The sequence below is a fragment of the Ascaphus truei genome, chromosome 5, assembly GCF_040206685.1.
Source record: "Ascaphus truei isolate aAscTru1 chromosome 5, aAscTru1.hap1, whole genome shotgun sequence".
Taxonomy (NCBI): Eukaryota; Metazoa; Chordata; class Amphibia; order Anura; family Ascaphidae; genus Ascaphus; species Ascaphus truei.
In genome coordinates, this window is record NC_134487.1 from 83,112,225 (window position 1) to 83,131,973 (window position 19,749).

Below are 19,749 nucleotides of genomic sequence, written 5' to 3' on the forward strand. Positions count from 1 at the left end.
CAGCACAGGTGGCTCAATCAGAGGCTCTGATTGAGCCACCTGTGCTGAGGCTAGGATATCCTGGCCTGTTGTGGGGGGCTTGAAGACTGGAGTCGAGCACCCTATATACATTATATGGAAGATAACACAACGTTATGCTACCATAACCTGACGTTAAGCCTATGCAGATGGAACGTAGTGCAGACTTTGTTTTTGCATTTAATTAGCTTTGAGGATACCATGTTAACTCAGGGAACATTACTACATGTTTTATGCAACAGCCCAATATGAGTTCTGATTTAACAGAGTTTTGTGGACCTAGACCGTTATCTTTGGTTTGCAGTTAAACTGAACTTCAAAGCTTTTTGGAAAGGCACAAAACAACTTAAGTGAATGTGCAATTCTGCTCTAAGTAGGGGCTGATCAATGAATCGTGAGGCAAGAATGCTGCAGCTATGTCATAGGTTACAGTATTTTTGAGTTGTTATTATTATTAATATTATTGAGTCCACCTAAATTATTGTACATGAATATTTCCTTGATATTCATAACTGCTTGAGGAATTGACAGCAAATAATATTGTTACAAAGAAAAGAGATGGTAACTGCCAAAATAAGCATGTTTTCGAGCACTCTAAGTCAGTGATGTTCAACTCCAATCCTCAAGACCCACCCAACAGGTCAGGTTTTCAGGATATCCCAGCTCCAGCACAAGTTGCTCAGTAGAAGACTCAGTCGAAAACTGAGCCACCTGTGCTGAAACTGGGATGTCCTTAAAACATGACCGAGGACAGAAGTTGAGCTCTAAGTGAGTCTTCATTTTAACATAGAGGAAGCACTTGGTGTTCTTGTGTTCTTTGAACCACAGATTTGTCCCGATTGTCCTTAGTGCACTTTGTTTCCCCATCTCCCATGTGTGTGCTAGTTCCTTCCACACTTCCATCAGTCAAACTTCCCTCATGCATCCAGTGGCACCTCCTTGGTGCAGTGGCCACGCATGCCATGTGTTGCAGTTGTGCCGGCTGGCCTATGTTGTTCACAGGTTACTGGCTCAGATTGGTTGTTGAGCAGAATAAAGTTTCACAAACTGTTTAACAATTCTTGCACACATCTGGTTTATTTTTTAAAAAAAGGCAGCAATCCTCTAGTTTTAACTTATTAAACATTATGCTGTCCTATGTAGGATTACACCTTTATCTGCACTGGAAAAAATCCTCTGAATAAAAATATGATACTACACTTTTACAAACCTGATTAGCTACAGTACATTAACAGTCAAAATATGAACCTATGAGTCATTTTCATAGAATACATTTACATCTAATATATTTTCTTTGTGTACACACTTATGTGGCAAGATCTGTATAAAAATATATATCGACATATAAAACGTGAACCTTAGATATGTTACTGCACTGCACAATGCCGTGGTTTATACAAATAAATTAAAATAGAATGGAGAATTCCATCATGAATATTCATCGACACAAAGACAATACCAGTCTAGGTGCGTACCTTTATTAAAAACTGCAGGGTTTGTGACAGTTTATAGAAGCCTTATTTTTCATTAAATATTTAAGTAACAAAACCAGAATTCTCTTCTAACAAATGTATACCAAATAAACACACACAGTATTCATATTGAGATGCGTGATACCTAAAATACCAAAAGGACACATTACATTTGTATAAATAAGTCAAGTCTTGTGAAAAGTACCCACAAAGTCTTTTTGGTGTTGGTGATGGCATTAGAGGACATTCTACATTAGCAACAGATGTAAACATAAACGTAACATACAAGAACATCTCAGCAACACACTGTGGGAGTCATTTAAAGTAGCAAGTCCGTCAACATTGTCTTGTAACACAGAAAATGTAAGCAATCTTGAAAAACATGTTTTTCCCCCCCCATCTCTCATTAGAAATAGTAAAACAAACATTGAATCTCATATGCCTGTATTATTTGTATGAGAATAAGTAGCAGTTGTTTTAAAGTCTAAAGCCTATAAACGTTTAAATCGAAAATCTGTTGCATAAAGTATCACCGTAAAGGCATGAAAAAGCTTGTTAAATACTTGCATCAAGCTAAAAATAGTTTGTGGTACTGTAGTTACATTTGGGAGCCTTCTGTTTGAACTTATTCAGCAGGTGCTATAATTTGCCGCAGGGATATGCGATTCTCCCCCATTGTGCTCAGCAGGACACACGGCTGCTAAACGAGCCACACTGTGACCTTTAAATGACCCCCTCATTTTAGTTTACAACATTATGTTTGTGCTCATGTTTACAATACATATAATTCAAGTCTTTATTCTTCCCAAAACCCAAAGAAAGAGGCCTTTTAGAAAATAAATTTAAACCCGTTTGAAAGCCTTTCATTTACATAAATACTGAATGATACAACAGTACCAGTGTTTACATCACAAAAAACAATGTCTGACATTTTCTTGCTTATATTTGCATACATTTCTCATATAATGGTATTTCTGTCAACCAATGCTTGAAGGATTAAGGGTTTGGTTTATTATACAGTTGGTTATGGCTGAGTACTTAACAACATAATTGTTTTCAGACTGGTACAACAAGACACTTATTCTATTTTGCTTTTTTTTGTGTGCTATAGATTATCTAATAATTATTATTGATAGCTATTCAAAATTCAGACTGAAAGATTGTTAAGGGATATTTTTTTGACTACTTCAAAACCTAAATCTAACCGTATTTCTATTAAAATCCTCATATACAAATGTTTAATCTGCCTTAACAACTAATACGAAACAATTGCAAAAATATAGAGCATACTATCTATTTACAGCATATATACATATACACAAACACACACATTAATTACTTCCCACAATGAATGACTGCTGCATATCACTGTCTTTGGAAAAATGAAGTATCATAAATATAAGCAGATCATTTTGAATATGGCCATATTTCTGTTCTAATAATCACTGCATTCTTTCACCTAGACTGCACCATTTCCTGCCACCACAGTCTCAAACGGAAAACTTAGATGTCCAATGAAAAAAAGTGTTGCATTAAACCAGAGGTGGCCAACTCCAGTTCCCAAGGGCCACCAAACCGGTCAGGTTTTAAGGATATCCCTGCTTCAGCACAGGTGGCTGATTCAACGAATGAGCCACCTGCGCTGAAGCAGTGATATCCTTAAAAGCTTAACTGTTGTTGGCCACTCCTGCTTTAAACTGTTTTTAAAACATGACTTTGTCATAGCAAAAAAAAAATAAAAAAAATATAGGGTTGAAATAAGTCTCATCTAAGTGGCCCTCAAGGTCAAATGTTATGTAATAAAAAACGTACATATTTACATCATTCTACTTTCTGCATTTTTCCCCTTCTTTTAGAAACAATTTTTCTTCTATGGGGTAAAATGATACCATTCTATACCTTCCTAAAATCGGGATAGCATGATTAAATGGCAATCACCTGCCCTTTTTGACTTGCTGTCAGCAATTTATAAAGACATAATAGTTTTATACCTACATTAGATTATTTATTTTGTAACAATTATAGTTTACACCACTGTTAAAATAGTCTTTAAATACATTAATAGCAGTTTTAGAATATTACAACTTTAAATGCTTAGACCTTGATATCTCACAGCTTTAAGTGAGCTGGTCCATGCACAAAATGTAATCACTGTAAAACTTCTATTAGAATACAAGCACATTTAAAAATGTGGACTCCACCTAGCTCCGAACGGCTTTTTGTAAGCTCACTTGGGGTGGGTTTATCATGTGCTGCTTATTTAAATGGACTAAAATTGTGTCAAATACAATTACAGCCCTGCCAGACCTAAATTAACTCTTGGGGAATTTGAGGCTTCAATAAGAATCAAAGAACAATCGGTGGAAGATGCCCAATTGGCACTTATGTGGTTAGATATAACTAAATATAGCACGCTGTCCTGATAAATTGCAGGCAATGCAAATAATTGGATCCTTAGTCAACATAATACTCTGTGAGCTTTATTGAGCAACAATCCTCACTTTATCACTTTTATTTTTGCATTTTTTCTGTTAGAGCACAACTTACTTGGGTTACCTCTGGGACACCCCGAGGTCTGCAGCCATTTTACTCCATTTTCACTTCTTGATCAAGGGGATAATATGGCTCGTGACATTACTGCCAGTGAGCCAATAAATAACGAACATGTCACTATGACACAACTTTATTGTAATTGATTGGCTAAAGAGAGCGATTTCCAGGACCTAACGAGACAAACAGAAGTGGAACTGGATGTCACCCAAATATAAGACACATATGTGTTTGTAGATAAGTGTTTCATGCTCCATGAGCCTCTCACATAAAGAAATTAGAAAATATAATTTAGATTTTTTGGGGGTGCTGCTTGACAATGATACATAGTACAGTTTTGAGCTTAATTTTGTAATGGTCAGATGAATGAAAAAAAATCTATGCACACCTACTGTATTAATGATTCACTATTAGTACATAGTGTGACCACAAACATTTTCAATAAATACGTTTAAATAAGGGATATTATTATGTAATACCTAAACATCACCGCTGCCAATTACATAGAATATTCAATATTTATACATCTAATCGAGTTGTGCTCTCCAGATCGCGGCCTTCTAGCCATCAGCACGGGGGCCTCCTGACCGGGGGCTAGGCTCCGCCTCTCTGGCCCACCCCCTTCCCTGGCTCTCCTCCCACCAGCTCGGGGGAGTGGGAGGGGCTACAGAGGTGGGCTATTTAAAGCCCAGCTGGCGGGAGCACAGTCTGTTCGCTGCCCGCCAGCTATTTCCCACCCATCCCTTGTTAGAGAATCGTGCGGGGCAACCATAACACCAATAGGTAGCGAATTGTCAACAATTCCATTGTCTACCTGTCATGTTTTACATGTGTATATTGTACAGTATGTGAATATTGATGTCTCTGTTCTGTTACAGTATGAAGTCTTTATACTTTTCAAGGAAATTGAAGGAATGCAGTTCCTAAGAGGAGGGGTCGTTGACCAGTGTGCCTTTGTCACGGCGTCTTTTGGGGGGCTGGTGCTTGTTCTTGTCAGACTGGGAGCTGGGCTGTTTAAGCCCAGGGGGAGTGGCAAGTGGGCAGGGTCATTTAGACATGACTTCTGGGAGCCCGCTCGCAACAACAGCCGGGTCACAGGGGCCCGGCCGTAAGGGGGCACGGGGTCAGCGGTTCAAGGACCAGCTGACCGTCTCCTCCCCCTCCTTTTAAAGGAGCACTCTGGCAGGGAATGACATTTACCCCATTAGTTATTTGTTATAAAATAAATAGCCGCGGCCTTTAACACCTCCAGATCTGGAATCTGTCGTTATTCGTACGTTTCCTGTGGGTCCAGGGAGGAGAGGGGAGCTACCTCGCAGCCTCACTGGCCAAGGGTGTAAGTCAAGTGTAGCATGCACACTTCGAGTAATCTGTGCATCATGTAATTCCTCCATAACTCCACCATTTGACGCTCCTCAAATTGCAAGCCCATGCATATGGAGCTAACATTTTAGCAAAGTGCTTAATACATTGATGCATACAAGTGCAGGATGTAAATTGTGCCCCTTAAAGTTGTCTTATTGGGGAAGAAGGTAAGCTGCAATTATCTTTCACTTTGTAGTTAACAAAAATGTGTAATCAAACTTTCACTTGGTGTTTTTTAATTCTCAAAATGATTGTCCTAGTATTTAATGCGCATGTGCATTAAATTCAGGATATTTTACAAATGACCTACCGGCAGCTCAGTGAGCTTAACTCTTTTCCCAGGAAATCAGAGGGTTTTCTGTGCAGAAGCGCCATGTTGTAAGATTTAGTGCTGGGAGCCTCGTACCTCAGGCGATACAGGATTACACTCCAGTTTCCCATCACTAGCGGGAAATCAAAATGGCATTTGTTTATATTTCTAACCTGGCCAATGAACAAATGCCATTACCTTATACATTCGCCACTGTGGCCAGAGCCCACCTTTTACCACCCGAGATATCTCCTGAGGAGAGGAAAGCCTTAGATAAGATGGGTGGGGTCCTAAGCTTGGTTGGAGACCCAGGTTTATGTAAGGGTCAACTGGGACAGGCTACTTGAACCCGCAATGTTATGGAGGTAGAGTATAGAGCTACTCACAAAATCTAATCTATGGTGTTATTTAAAGGAAAACACAGTTTTGATGATTTTAACAAAACAATGACATTTCTCGAATTATTCTTGGCCTCATTGTGCTTTTATACAAACCTGAACAAACTGTCCATGTAGACATGTCATAGTTTTAACTTTATAGAGAGAAAACTTGCTTTAGTTAATAATGTGATGCTGAAAAGGAAATATAATGGTGGGCACGTGAATCAGCATTACAATTGTTGCAATTAGTTAATTGCAGGTGTCCTTTTAAAAGTTTACCACCTTGTTACTAGCAGTGTAGTGAGAGTAATTTTCTAAAAAAGTAATTTTCTAAAAATATCGAATTCTTTTGTACTCTTTCTCAACTGTTTGTAGGATACCAATTCTCTAGCTAAGTGACATAAAATCAGTCATAGTGCATAACCCTTTCTTTGCTAAGGGTTGCACTGACATTGAATAGCTTACCCCTCCCTCTACAAACAAAAACGACTATAATTCATACTATTTCTCATTTGCTTCCCAAGGCAAACTGTATGAGGTGTTTTACCAGTTTTCTTACATTTTATGAATAGCTTTAGTCACAATATGGAGACCCACTCACTTCAATGTGCGGTGAAAGAATCTGAACTTGTTTTGACACTGGGGTCTAAATGGTCATAAAACGAGGAAAATGGTAGTTTGGGTATTTCTGATGAGGATTTTCAAGGTGCCTAATTTTGAGCATAATTTCACCAAAATATTGCATGTATTTATAAGTTCAAATACTGGTGTAGACAAGTTAAAACATGTAAAAGTGTCGTTTTAGACCGCTGTAGTTTAACTTGCTAATAACTGTTGGCGAAAGGTCATGCTAGAGGAGAGACTTTCGAGTCCTCCTGAAATCAGGCATTGTGCAATCACAGAGATTGCAAAAAAATATTAGAGAAAATTACTACTATTACAATAATCCATTATACATTTTGCCATTGGTGAGAATACAACTTTAAAGCACACTGTAAACCAAATAACGTTTCTATATTTTTCACAGAAAAGAAACATCATTAGTTTTTGTTCTGAATATTTTCTGGTCTTTGTATCCGGAACACATTTGGTTGATTACTGAGATAAGGATTATTTGTTGTTATCTTTGAGCGCCATCATTTACATAAATTGGAATTAAGTTTATACTCTTTCCGTTTTCTATGATAACAACTTTGACTCTCAAACAGTTTTTCACAAACATATGAGTAGTCTGACCATTGTAATAGTTTGTACAAAAAAACATTAAAAACAAAAATAAAACCAATCCCAACCTCAAGTTATAAGGTTAAACTTGCAACCATTAAAATTGTGTCTGCTTTCTACAAGAAGCTTATATTTAATTAATGTAAAAATGTGTAATAGTATTGCTGGCTGACTTTGTGTATATTAATTTTAAGCAGGTAAACAATAAATGGATCTTGCCACCACACGGCCATCAATTTTTGTTCTGGCAGCCAAATCTCTCTGACATCTACAGTATTCCCTGCTATAACTCTCTGGCCTGCAGTCGCTGGGCATGGAGACATGAACAAAAGTTTTTGCTCCTGGGCCTCCATGACCTGTCACTATAGAAACAATAACCATCTTGGGCGAGGATTAAGATAGACTAGGAAGGGAGGTGTTCAATAACAATGAAAAGGGGGGAGGGTAGGAAATTGCAAATAGACTAAGCACACTGAGGCAGGAGAAGAAATAAAGTATAGGAGAGACCTCAACATTGCAGTAAGATAGACCAATGACACGAGTGAAAGTTGGAGAGAGAGAGATCAGGGATAACATACGAAAAGGAATTTAAGGGAGCAGGAAGGGTGGATTTGGTTGGTGCGGCATACGGAACAACACATTCTTAGATTATATGTAGCAGACAATATAAATATTTATATGGGGAAAAAAAGGCTTATTCAATAAGTTATGAAGCAGCGAAATGCGGACTCACATTGACTTGAATGGGAGTTTTCGGCCGATCGAAGTGCGATTGGCCATTATGGACCTTATTGAAAAAGCCCCCAAGAGCCAAAAGCATAAAAGAAATGTGAAGTTGCTATCAAATTGCAATGGAAAAGAAGAGGGAGAAGGCGAGGTATGTGTACATTTTCTCCACCAATCTGTTGTCTACTTGTGCCCTTGATACAATGGAATAGCGCTGATTCTAGTGAGCAGCAAGCAACAACATTGACGAGCTTAGTGTCCTTCCTTGGTGTCTCCCGGATGCACCCAATCGTAGATAACAAGGGGAATGCTTATTAAGGAAAACAGGACTCCCAATGTCAAAAAGGCACAGGCCTGCAAAAGCAAAAACAACAAGTGTCAATTACAAAAGGAGGAATAAATAAGAAAGACCATACTCTGCGTGACTTCTCCTCTAGTACTAAATGAGTTTGTCACTGATTTTTATTTTGAGAGACCTGGTCCACCTGGAACTGTACAAACCTGAAACTAATTCAAGTCTTCTGGATATGTGATATGTATGGGATCTTTCCTTAAAAGCAACCCCTTTATTGTATTATTTAACGCTGGAATTTGTCAATATTAATATATTTTCCTTGCTATTACCTACATATTGCAGACATTTCTAGAAATGAAGGAATAAAGGAATCTGGTGTCTATAACGCACCACACTTCTAAAAACAGTTACTAATGTTTATATAGATTCCATGGGGGACATGGAATAGCACTATTACTGTAGTTGTAGTTAAAAGTAAAACATGGGAGAGACAGAAGATCTCTTTCAATTAGATTAATACAATCTGAAAAACATTACACTGTTTCACTTCTGTGTATAATACAAAGTTAAGCAAAATGGGAACAGCATGTATGCCAAGAATTTATGTTCACATCTTATTGTTCGTAACTGTAAATAATACATTTGTGTAGCTCATAAAAAAAATCTCTTTCCAGGTTTATGGTGAGCCGTTTGCTAAAGACTTTCAGTTTTCTGTATATAATAAAAGTATTAAAGGAGCATTGCTGTAAAAAAAAAAAAAAAAAAATCACCCCTAGGTGGGAAGTAGGGGGTCTCAGCAGCTGAACCTCGTTAATTTTACCTGCTAGCGGGTCTCAGCAGCTGAACCTCGTTAATTTTACCTGCTAGGGGGTCTCAGCAGCTGAACCTCGTTAATTTTACCTGGGGACCCTCTTCTCCCCGACATACATACTTCTAACAGTGCAGCCGGTATCTCATCTGTTTAAAGGTTCTGCAGCACATGGGCCAATAGGAAGGTGCAAGGGATGATGTTGGAGCCAGTGCCGCCGACAGGGGGAAGGGAGAGCGCGGTCAGGGGGCCCTGCCGGCAAGCGCTGGAAGTTGGGTCCGGCCGGAGGTCGGGCCCAACTTCTGCCTCCATCTGCCAGGCAGCTGGGCCTCTGGATGAAGCCACTGGGCCCAGTTCCTGGCTCTCCTCAGCTGCTGACTCCTCTTCCCATGCTGCGCTTCTCTCTCCCTGTCCAACCTGGGTGCACCCGGAAGTTAGGTTCAACTTCTGGCTGGCACCGGCGGGAGAGAGAGGACCGTGTGGGACGAGGTAACAACAGCTGGGGAGAGCTGGAGTCCGGTGGTGGCAACCAGAGGTAAGTGGTAAGTGAATTTGTGGAGGGGGGGTGGTAAGTGTGTTTGCAGGAGTGGCAAGTGTATTTCTGGTGGGTGGTAAGTATTTGTGGGAGGGGTTGGTAGTAAATGTATTTGTGGAAGATGGCGGTGGTAAGTGTATTGGTGGGGGATGGACAGTGTTTGTGGGGGGGTGGGAGGTTGGTAAGTGTATTTGTGCTGGTGGATTGATGGTAAATGCATTTGTGGGGGGTGGTATGTGTTTTTTGGGGGGTGGTATGTGTATTTGTGCTGGGTGGGGCGGGGGTGGTAAGTATATTTGTGGGGGGTAGTAAGTGTATTTGTGGGGGGGGGGCGGCAATTGTATTTATGGGGGGCTGGCAAGTGTATTTGTGGAGGGGGGAATTGTAATTGAGGGGGCAGAAGGGGAGATTTTATTTGGGGGGTGGTATTTGGGTGTTTGTATCTTGGGCTCTGTGTAGTGTGTCTGTATCAGGGGGGTGTAGTGGTGTCTGTATTTGGGGGTAGATTTGTATTGGGATGGGGGGGTTGTGTGGGTATTGGGGGGAATTGTGTGTGTGGCCAGGGGAAGTGGGTGTGAAAAAAGGGGGGATTGAGCGGGGTTGAGTGATAGCGGAGGGGGGGGGTAAAGGAGTGAGACAGAGTGGGAGAGAAATATAGATGTGAAAGTGGAGGGCTCACAAGGCCGCCATGTAGGGCTGCCAGGTGGCTTCTCCAAAAACACTGGATACAACGGTGAAAGGTGTGACGCGCTGGAGACACACACACACCTCTCTCCGTTCCATGCTGTTTCCTCCTCTCCTTGGCCCCATCCTCAGACTCCAGACACCTCCTCCTGATTGGCTGCTGCTGTATCCCCCCAAGCCGGTCAGGTCACTATGTCCAGAGAGGTAATACAGGTATACACATACATGTCCTGTATTACCGCTCATGTTTTTTTGTTTTCTATGTCCAGTATTACCTCTCATTTTTTACTGGACAGAGTGTCCAAATATAGGACAGTCCGGTTCAATACTGGACACGTTGCAACCCTACCGACATCGGGGGAGGTCCTTTTAAAGAAAATGTGTGTACCATTTCTGACAAACTATATCAATGTGTCTACAAGCAGGATCAGTTTTGCAGCATGACATAAATCTATTAGGAGTTAATAGAATTATTATTCAGACTTACCCACATCCTTTCTTTGAGCATCCCCTCAGTATCTTTGGTGATTTTTAAATACAAAGATGAAGGAAGAATGAAGATCAACATATTGGCCGATGTTACACCTACAAATTTGTCAAAAACATAATTTTGAAATTAGACACATTTTTCAGCATTTTGATCAGAAAAAAAATTATACCAGTCTTTGAGAAATCAATGCTTTAAACAGTGAAATCTATGGAGCCCTGTGAATTACCATGTAATGCAAAATAAATCCATAAACTAACAATAGTTGTCTGTACTATACTTTTAGAAACAATACATTTGCATAGACAGGTCAATCTTGATTTTTATGTTTTCAGGTGGACAAGCAGAAAAACATTTATCAATTTTAAAATAATTGTAATAGACAACACTGCACCAGTGAAAGATCTTCTAAAGCCAATCTGAACGGCATATTTTTTTAAATGCCTTATGTCAGAGGTTCTCAACTCCAGTCCTCAAGACACCCCAACAGGTCAGGTTTTTGAGGATATCCCAGCTTCAGCAAAGGTGGCTCAATCAGTGGCTCAGTCAGGGAACCACTGATTGAGCCGCCTGTGCTGAAGCAGGGATATCCTGAAAACTTGACCTGTTGGTGGGGTCTTGAGGACTGGAGTTGAGAACCCCTGCTTTACGGAATCATGTGCATTGTGAGTAGGCACGGGCCAAACTTATAATGTGTGTTTATTAACTCAACGTTTTTTGGAGTTATACAAGAAAAATAAAGGAATCTATTTTATGTAGGTTGTCTATGTGGTTACATTTCCTCATTTATATCGGGAGACGGTCATTAAACTGTGATAGTGCTGATCAGGGCACTATCGCAAACTAACTCCCATTAAAATCAGTGGCACATTCTGTGCGATAGTGCTCCAATCGCCACAATTTCATTAATAACCCCCCAGTGGTTTCCTGCAGCAATCCTCCTTGGTCTGCTGGTGAGAAGTGAGAATTCACATATCTATTTTTTTGCTTTGAAAATGAAGTCAAAGCTCATTGTTTCTCAGACTTGACAAATTATCTGCCAACTTCAAACTAAGATATAAGAATCTTTTCTTTTTTCCCCCCGACTGACTCCCTGCTAATTAATCCAGCACTGGCTGCACATTACATCACTGCCTTGTTGGGAATGGATGCATCAATAAAACAGAGTTACTCAAATGACAAACTTGTGTGGAGATGCGGACATTAGAGGCCATATTTATTAAGTGTGTTACTCCACAAGACACCTTCCGGAGCCAGAAGACACTTTATAAAGCAAGATCCAGCACTGTGACACCACGTGGGCCCTTAAATGGCTCACAAGGTGTCTTACAGTGCTGGAAGTTGCTTTATGAAGTAGCACCGCTAAATAAATATGGCCCCAGATCTCCGTGAAGCACAAAGAATTCTTTATAAGCAGCTCTTTCTTCCTTCCTCTCCGATCCACAGCTCAGAAACGGGCTAAACAGAGGGTGCAAGCAATGCATGCGCCAGATAGTTTGAACACGGTAGCAATGCAATGTTTCTAATAAGTTAAAGATGACCCCCATCAATGAGAGCACTCAAATCACAATACAAATAGAGACCAACTGGACAGGAGATCCTCCCCCACCCCCCCCCCCCCAAGGACAAATAAAGTTTATTTTAATTCATTTGATATGCTATTATCCTACTAGATTTGGCTGTTAGGGCTGGGGTTGAGATCTCCTGTCCGGTCATCCAGTTGGTCTCCATTTATATTGTGATGAGTGCTCTCATTTATGGGGGTCATCTTTTTCTCTTTAGTTCGTGCACCAGTACCCACCCCAGATTGTAGCACCATCACTACTCATCTATAGCTGTTGCGAGGGTTCTCCCGTCCCCCCTTCCCTAAGTTCGATATTTCTAAGGGGTTATTCAGATAGTAATATTAGCATTAACATTGATACTTTACCTACTACACCAAAGATATCCTTCATAGATGGTATGAAAATAACGAGGAGGTTAACAAGAGCTAGAAGAATTATAGTCACTACCATATGATGCCAAAATATGTACTTAGTCTTCCGTGCCAGTTCAAACAGTGAAGAACGGACCTTTGGAAAAAAGAGGGGGGAAAATGAACTACTACATATTCAACATTTTGACCTTCATATAGATTTGGGATAAACGCTTTAGATTATAATTTAATAATACTTCAACATGGTGAGTAAATTACTATGCATTTTAGGCTGACGTATGAGGGGGAATATATATATATATATATATATATATATATATACATATATATATATTTAAATGTGTGTATTAATCCCCTGCTATCTTCTAAGGGGGTTATTAATAAACTGCAATAGTGCCTATCAGGCCCTTATCACACAGAAATTTTCATTGACTTCAATGAGAAATTCCGTGTGATTGTGCCCAGATCGGCACAAACACAGTTTAATGAATAACCCCCTAAAGGTAATACCTCTGTTATCATTGAATGCAGCAACTATCTGTGATTATGATGCCATCAAATACATAAATCAAGTAATATGCATGTAAGCAATGTAAGGGTGCCTTTACCTCACAGGAACCTAACTTACCTAATGAGTACTCTCAGTACACAATTCTAGCAAACATTAGAACATGAAGCATTAAATAAACTTTAGTGCCTGACCTGATAACCACTAAACCAGTAATTTCTGAATCAGAGTCACATCAGATTTTAGGAATCACCAAGAAATTAACAAACATGAGAATGAACCTAGATTCCATAAGAATGGCTTGGTTATCCCGACGGCAATTATGTAGAGAAAGTCTTGGAAGCCTAATGGAAACGTGGTTCATGAATACTTGGTTTTATTATTCCACCCTCTGCCCCACTGCACAATACATCACATATGTCACCAGTATCTACGTTGAGGCAGATCTATACAATGCTTAGTCCCCTTCCCTTTTAGAAACAGTTTATATCCAAACCTTGCCCCAAAATGCTAAAACTTGTGTTTTAATTCAAACAGAAATTGTAGCACAAGAAATTCATACACACTTTCCAAAGAAACTGTATGTTCTTTATACAAATACATTAGTGCGTATTGTGTATGTCTAAGTAATTAGTGCAGTGTTTTTCAACAGGATTTTACCAGACATCTCAAAAGGGTACCCTCCAATTCTCAGGTAATTTGAAAATTGTACCAAATACAGAAAAATTTACAATGCATGTGATCTCAGACACGCTGTTAGACATGGTTGGGGTTCCTTACAATGCATGTAATCTCTCATACAGGCTATTAGAGAGGGTTGGGGTTCCTTATAATGCACCTGATCTCAGATGCGCTATTAGAGAGTGCTGGGGTTCCTTACAATGCATCTGATCTCAGATGCGCTATTAGAGAGGGTTAAGGTTCCTTACAATGCATCTGATCTCAGATGCGCTATTAGAGAGGGTTAAGTTTCCTTAAAATCCATGTGATCTCAGACACGTTATTAGAGAGTATTGAGGTTCCTAAGAATTTCACAATATAATTATAGGGTTCCTTAACCAAAAAAAGGTTAAAAAAAAAAAAAGCAATGAACTAGTGTGACCTTTCTTATTGGCACTTTCTATATGAGAGTTAGATTGGGTTCAGGAAGGTTTATCAAAATAGAGACGAGTGCCATAAAAGTAGGAGGAAAACATCAGAGGATCTATGCTCCCAACAATACATATATGCTTCCCCCTTTACATAAGTAGGGTTCAGTTCAATTAAATGCCTCCTCAATCTTAATATAAAGACTAGCAATGATGGCAGCAATCATACAGGGCTAATAAAACATTTATAAAAAGCCTGTAAATTATGTAGAGTAGGATGAAAGATTGTAATTAATTGATTAAGTTTAACTCTTAAAAAATATTGTGCAGAAACAAATCTTATGGATAAAATTCTATTTCCATATGCAAACTTACAAGACTATTGTTACTTCTAAAACCTCGCACTGTTAAACATAAATTACTTCTACAAACTAACCGTTAAACATAAGGGTTTTATCTCTACCTAATTGTTTTTGCATTTCTACGTTTGTTTCTGAAGTTTAAACTCTCTTCTCTATATATTTCATGATTGCTTTATATTCTCTTTGTTGCTGACAATATTTGTCAGCTGCACATACTGTATAGTAAGCAAAATGCTGATCATATTCCCATACTAAAAACACAAGACACGAAAATATTTCCCAGTGCACGGATTGTCACTTTTGTGGACCACAACAATACTTTTACTTACGGTGAAAAATAATACTGGCACTGTGAGTATGACTGCAATTATGACAGCCAGACGCACAGTCAAGATGAGAGCATCATTTTTATTCTGGTATGTATGAAGCAGCTCAGAATGCACATTGCCTAAAGGAAAGAACAACCAGGTCAGGATTTCAGCAAACAAGCAATCAGTGCCTGAAGGGGAATCCCTAATCGTAGCTTACTTTTTTTTTTTAAGCAAATGTTAATCTTCCATGGCAGAAGATTAGTGCTAATGGTGATGCAAAATCCCATGATCAGAAAATAACGCAGCCAGGGCCATTTGGGATTTCATGAAGGATGAGAGAGCATTCACAAGCAGACTGAAAGATATACTATGAATTAATGAAAACCGTGTGCTATTTAACAGTAGAAAATGGCCATTAGGGTTACGTAACTAAAACAGCTTTTGTGTCTGCTTAAAAGAGTTTCCCTTCTGCACTACATCATTTCACTTATTTACGTTTAATATATGACTGTCCGGTCCTCAATTATCTAAGTCATTTGGAATAGAAATGTTTTTTTTTTAGTCATTTAAGTCAGTGGAAACAATTAGTGACGTCATTTTCGGAGCTCGTAGAAAGAAGTGATGTGCAAATATATGTGCAAAAATGATATTGTGAAGACATTCTGAATCATGGATTTATGACAAAGTAATCTCTTTTGTACTTACCGTAGAAAGTGAGGTAGCCAAAGACAGCGGTCAGAAGATACATAACAAACATGGCAAAAAAGGAGAGATGTGAAACCACCTGCATTTTTTTCTGTGAACGGCTAAAAAGCAAAAAGCAAACACATAATGAAAATATTTCACTGACATATGCTTTGGAGGTTTGTTTTTGTTAAAATGCTTGCAGGTGAAATTATTTTACTATATATGTTTTATTTGATTAGAAATGCACTTACTCTCTAAGTTCGCAGTATATTGGTAGGACAGACGGGTGACACACAAATGCAAATGCCAGGGTCGGCAATGCATACACAGTCTGTAAACAAGAAGAAACACACCCATTCAAAGCGAGATCTTATAATACTTTACATTGAGTCCATCTTAGTCTAATCCTATGCACAATGTACATGTAAGGCTCACAGACACAAAAACTCATTTCAATAAATAAGAAAACTTTAAAGCTGCAGACGAAGCAATATCCAACATGTGTTTTTTTTTAAATAAATCAGTTCTGTACTATGAGAAAATACTTGTAGCATTTTTTTAAAAATAACTCTGAATGACATTTTTAATATATTATAATGTAACAAGCATTTTTTGTTTCTATAGCAACCATTTACAAAGTCACACTAACGGCAGAATACGCCTCTGTAGCCATTTAGTGAACCCCCAAGCAGAATCTTCGCTGATCGATCACAGGAGAATGGATCGATCGGCAACTACGCTAATTAGTTATCATTGTGTGGATTGTATTGATGCACATATTAAAGGGGGAAAAAATAAAATGTGAACAAAAAAACAGCTTAGACTGCTGCATTAAAGTCCACAACCCAACATCTTACCTACCTGCACCGGCCCACTGCAGTAGACCACTTGTTCACTGTAGGGGCCGGCACAGCAAGGACTCAACATTTGTGATGGATCATTTTTTACAGATACACCAGTGTGACACCCAAACACTCAATTTCTCAGCAATTGAGTCCCTCAAAGATAATATTAGAGCAGGTACTGGATTTTTAAACTTAAAACCAAAACCCCTTTGGTTTCAATTATGTGTTAGATATCACTCCTTTTTTTAAATGAATGTATTCCTGCGTTACTGCAGTTTCACTCTAGTTTTTTTTTATACATGTTTTAATATTATTAGTGTATTTGATATAATACATTCTTTAAATCCGTACAGCCCTGAACCCTCCGTTTTTTGCTGACTTTGGAGTCTGTCATTCACAGGGACTCCCCTGGATCAGAAGCACCGGTAACAGCAAGTATCAGTTAGAGTTTTCAGTGTTTGGTGTGCAGCATTTATCTTGTTTTTTTTAATATTATTAAAACCATTTATTTTAGGATATACAGTGGTGTGAAAAAGAAAGTACACCCTCTTTGAATTCCATAGTTTTACATATCAGGACATAATAACAATCATCGGTTCCTTAGCAGGTCTTAAAATTAGGTAAATACAACCTCAGATGAAGAACAACATATGACATATTACACCGTGTTATGATTTATTTAACAAAAATAAAGCCAAAATGGCTTTGATTTTCGTGGGTGCAGCAGCAGGTAATTGTTCACAGGTGGTTTTCACATATTGTGTGGGTATATATGTTCTTTCTTTATCAGTCTCCTTGCACCCCCCTTGAGAAAGGCTCCGCTCCGGGACCGAAACATCGGATTGGGCGTCTCGTTTTTGTCTACGTGCCTGAATACACTCATTTTGTATCATTCTACTGGAGTGCTGTCTTTACTTACCTGCCGCAAGAATGGTAATATCGTTTACATTATGTGTATGGGACAAGCACAGTGACCTTATAGCAACAGACTTTTTTTTGTTTTATATATACACATATACATATACAGGTAAACCCCGTTATAGCGCGGTCCTCGGGGTCCACCCCGAAACCACCGCGTTAGTAACGGGGTCGCGCTAAATGAAAAAAAAAATGGCCGCCGCGCGCCTGATCGGGAGGGAGGGAGCGAGGAGGGAAGGGAGGAAGAGGCCTGCACAACATGCGGCCCGTCTGGCCTCTCTGTGGGGCCCGCAATGACTCTGGCCGGGCGCCAGTTAATTAAATAAATTAAAAAAAAAAAAGTTTAAAAAAACGGCGGCAATTCATCCCTCCTAGCCCCCTCCCTCTCCCTCCCCCTCCCAGCCCCCTCCCTCTCCCTCCCAGCCGTGTGTTTTTTTTCTTCCGGAGAGGTCAGAGCATGAGGGGGCGGGGCTTAGGCCTAGTACCGGTGCTGAGCTGATCTAAGGTAGGGGGGGGAGGTGGTGTGTGTGTGTGTGTGAAAAACAGGCTGGTGGGGAGGTGTGTGTGAAAAACGGGCTGGTGGGGAGGTGTGTGTGAAAAACGGGCTGGTGGGGAGGTGTGTGTGAAAAACGGGCTGGTGGGGGGTGGGCTGCTGACATGTGAGGGGTGGGCTGCTGACATGTGAGGGGGGGGTGGGCTGCTGACATGTGAGGGGGGGTGGGCTGCTGACATGTGAGGGGGGGGGTGAGCTGCTGACATGTGAGGGGGGGTGGGCTGCTGACATGTGAGGGGGGGTGGGCTGCTGACATGTGAGGGGGTTGGGCTGCTGACATGTGAGAGGGGGGTGAGCTGCTGACATGTGAGGGGGGTGGGCTGTTGACATGTGAGGGGGGTGGGCTGCTGACATGTGAGGGGGGGTGGGCTGCTGACATGTGAGGGGGTGAGCTGCTGACATGTGAGGGGGGGTGGGCTGCTGACATGTGAGGGGGTGGGCTGCTGACATGTGAGGGGGGGTGGGCTGCTGACATGTGAGGGGGGGGTGGGCTGCTGACATGTGAGGGGGGGTGGGCTGCTGACATGTGAGAGGGGGGTGGGCTGCTGACATGTGAGGGGGTGTGGGCTGCTGACATGTGAGGGGGGGTGGGCTGCTGACATGTGAGGGGGGGTGGGCTGCTGACATGTGAGTGTATTGTGAGAGCTGAGTGCTGTGAGCAGTGTGCAGTGAGTGTGTGCAGTGAGTGCTGGGAGTGTCTGGTGTGTGCAGTGTGCAGTGGGAGTGTGTGCAGTGGGAGTGTGTGGAGTGGGAGTGTGGAGTGGGAGTGTGGAGTGGGAGTGTGGAGTGGGAGTGTGGAGTGGGAGTGTGCAGTGGGAGTGTGCAGTGGGAGTGTGTGCGTGCAGTGAGAGTGTGTGCGTGCAGTGGGAGTGTGTGTGTGCAGTGAGAGTGTGTGCAGTGAGAGTGTGTGCAGTGAGCAGTGAGAGTGTGCAGTGTGTGCAGTGTGCAAAAAATTTAAATAAAAATAAATGTAATTTTTTTTTTTTTAACGGGAGCCACATGAAAACCGCGTTATAACCGATTCGCGTTATAACGGGGTTTACCTGTATATATATATATATATATATATATATATATATATATATATATATATATATATATATATATATATATATAAGAGAAAGCATACCTTGAGCAATAAATTTAGGCGAGTGCACAAGTCATAAAAAGCTAATAAATAGATACTTCACCAAAATCTGTAGACTGTAGAAGAAGACACAACACATCAGGTAAGTGGAAGATCCAAAAAGCCGCATTGAGGCATACAAAATTCCTGATGAAGGGGCCTTGAACTAACCTCAAAACATTGGATTCTATTTATATGCCTTCAATACAGCTTGTTTGATATTTCACTTACCTGATGTGCTGCTGTGTCTTTTTCTCCGGTGGTCTACAGATTTGGTGAATTATATCTGTGTGTGTGTGTATGTGTATGTATCCTCTAAAGGTTTTCATGAAACTGTATACAATATTGTCAAAGTACTATAATTACTTATTTTTCAGTTTTGAACTGTAAATTCTCATATTCTTCCCTGTCACATTAACTTTGTGCCTATTAATAGCTCAGTGAGTAAAGGCACTCATTCTGATAACCACACTGAGTTTGAAACACAGGAACCTTGTTCAAATCCGTCTCAGCTACCTGTGACCTTGAGCAAGTCACTTCATCTCCCTGTTCCTCAGGCAC

At 40.3% G+C, this 19,749-nt stretch overlaps 1 protein-coding gene across 1 annotated transcript in view; it reads right to left on the reverse strand.

Annotated features, from left to right (window-relative positions):
• Positions 1–1,480: 1,480 nt before the first annotated feature.
• SLC38A1 (solute carrier family 38 member 1) overlaps positions 1,481–19,749 on the reverse strand; it is a 58,162-nt gene continuing 39,893 nt past the window's right edge. Inside the window, exons 11-16 of the mRNA XM_075600131.1 lie at positions 15,998–16,077; positions 15,765–15,865; positions 15,078–15,196; positions 12,785–12,926; positions 10,855–10,952; positions 1,481–8,399 (exon numbers count right to left, since the gene is read on the reverse strand). Coding sequence (XP_075456246.1) covers positions 8,298–8,399; positions 10,855–10,952; positions 12,785–12,926; positions 15,078–15,196; positions 15,765–15,865; positions 15,998–16,077 — 642 coding nt within the window. The 3' untranslated portion in view covers positions 1,481–8,297. The remainder of the gene's footprint in view (positions 8,400–10,854; positions 10,953–12,784; positions 12,927–15,077; positions 15,197–15,764; positions 15,866–15,997; positions 16,078–19,749) is intronic.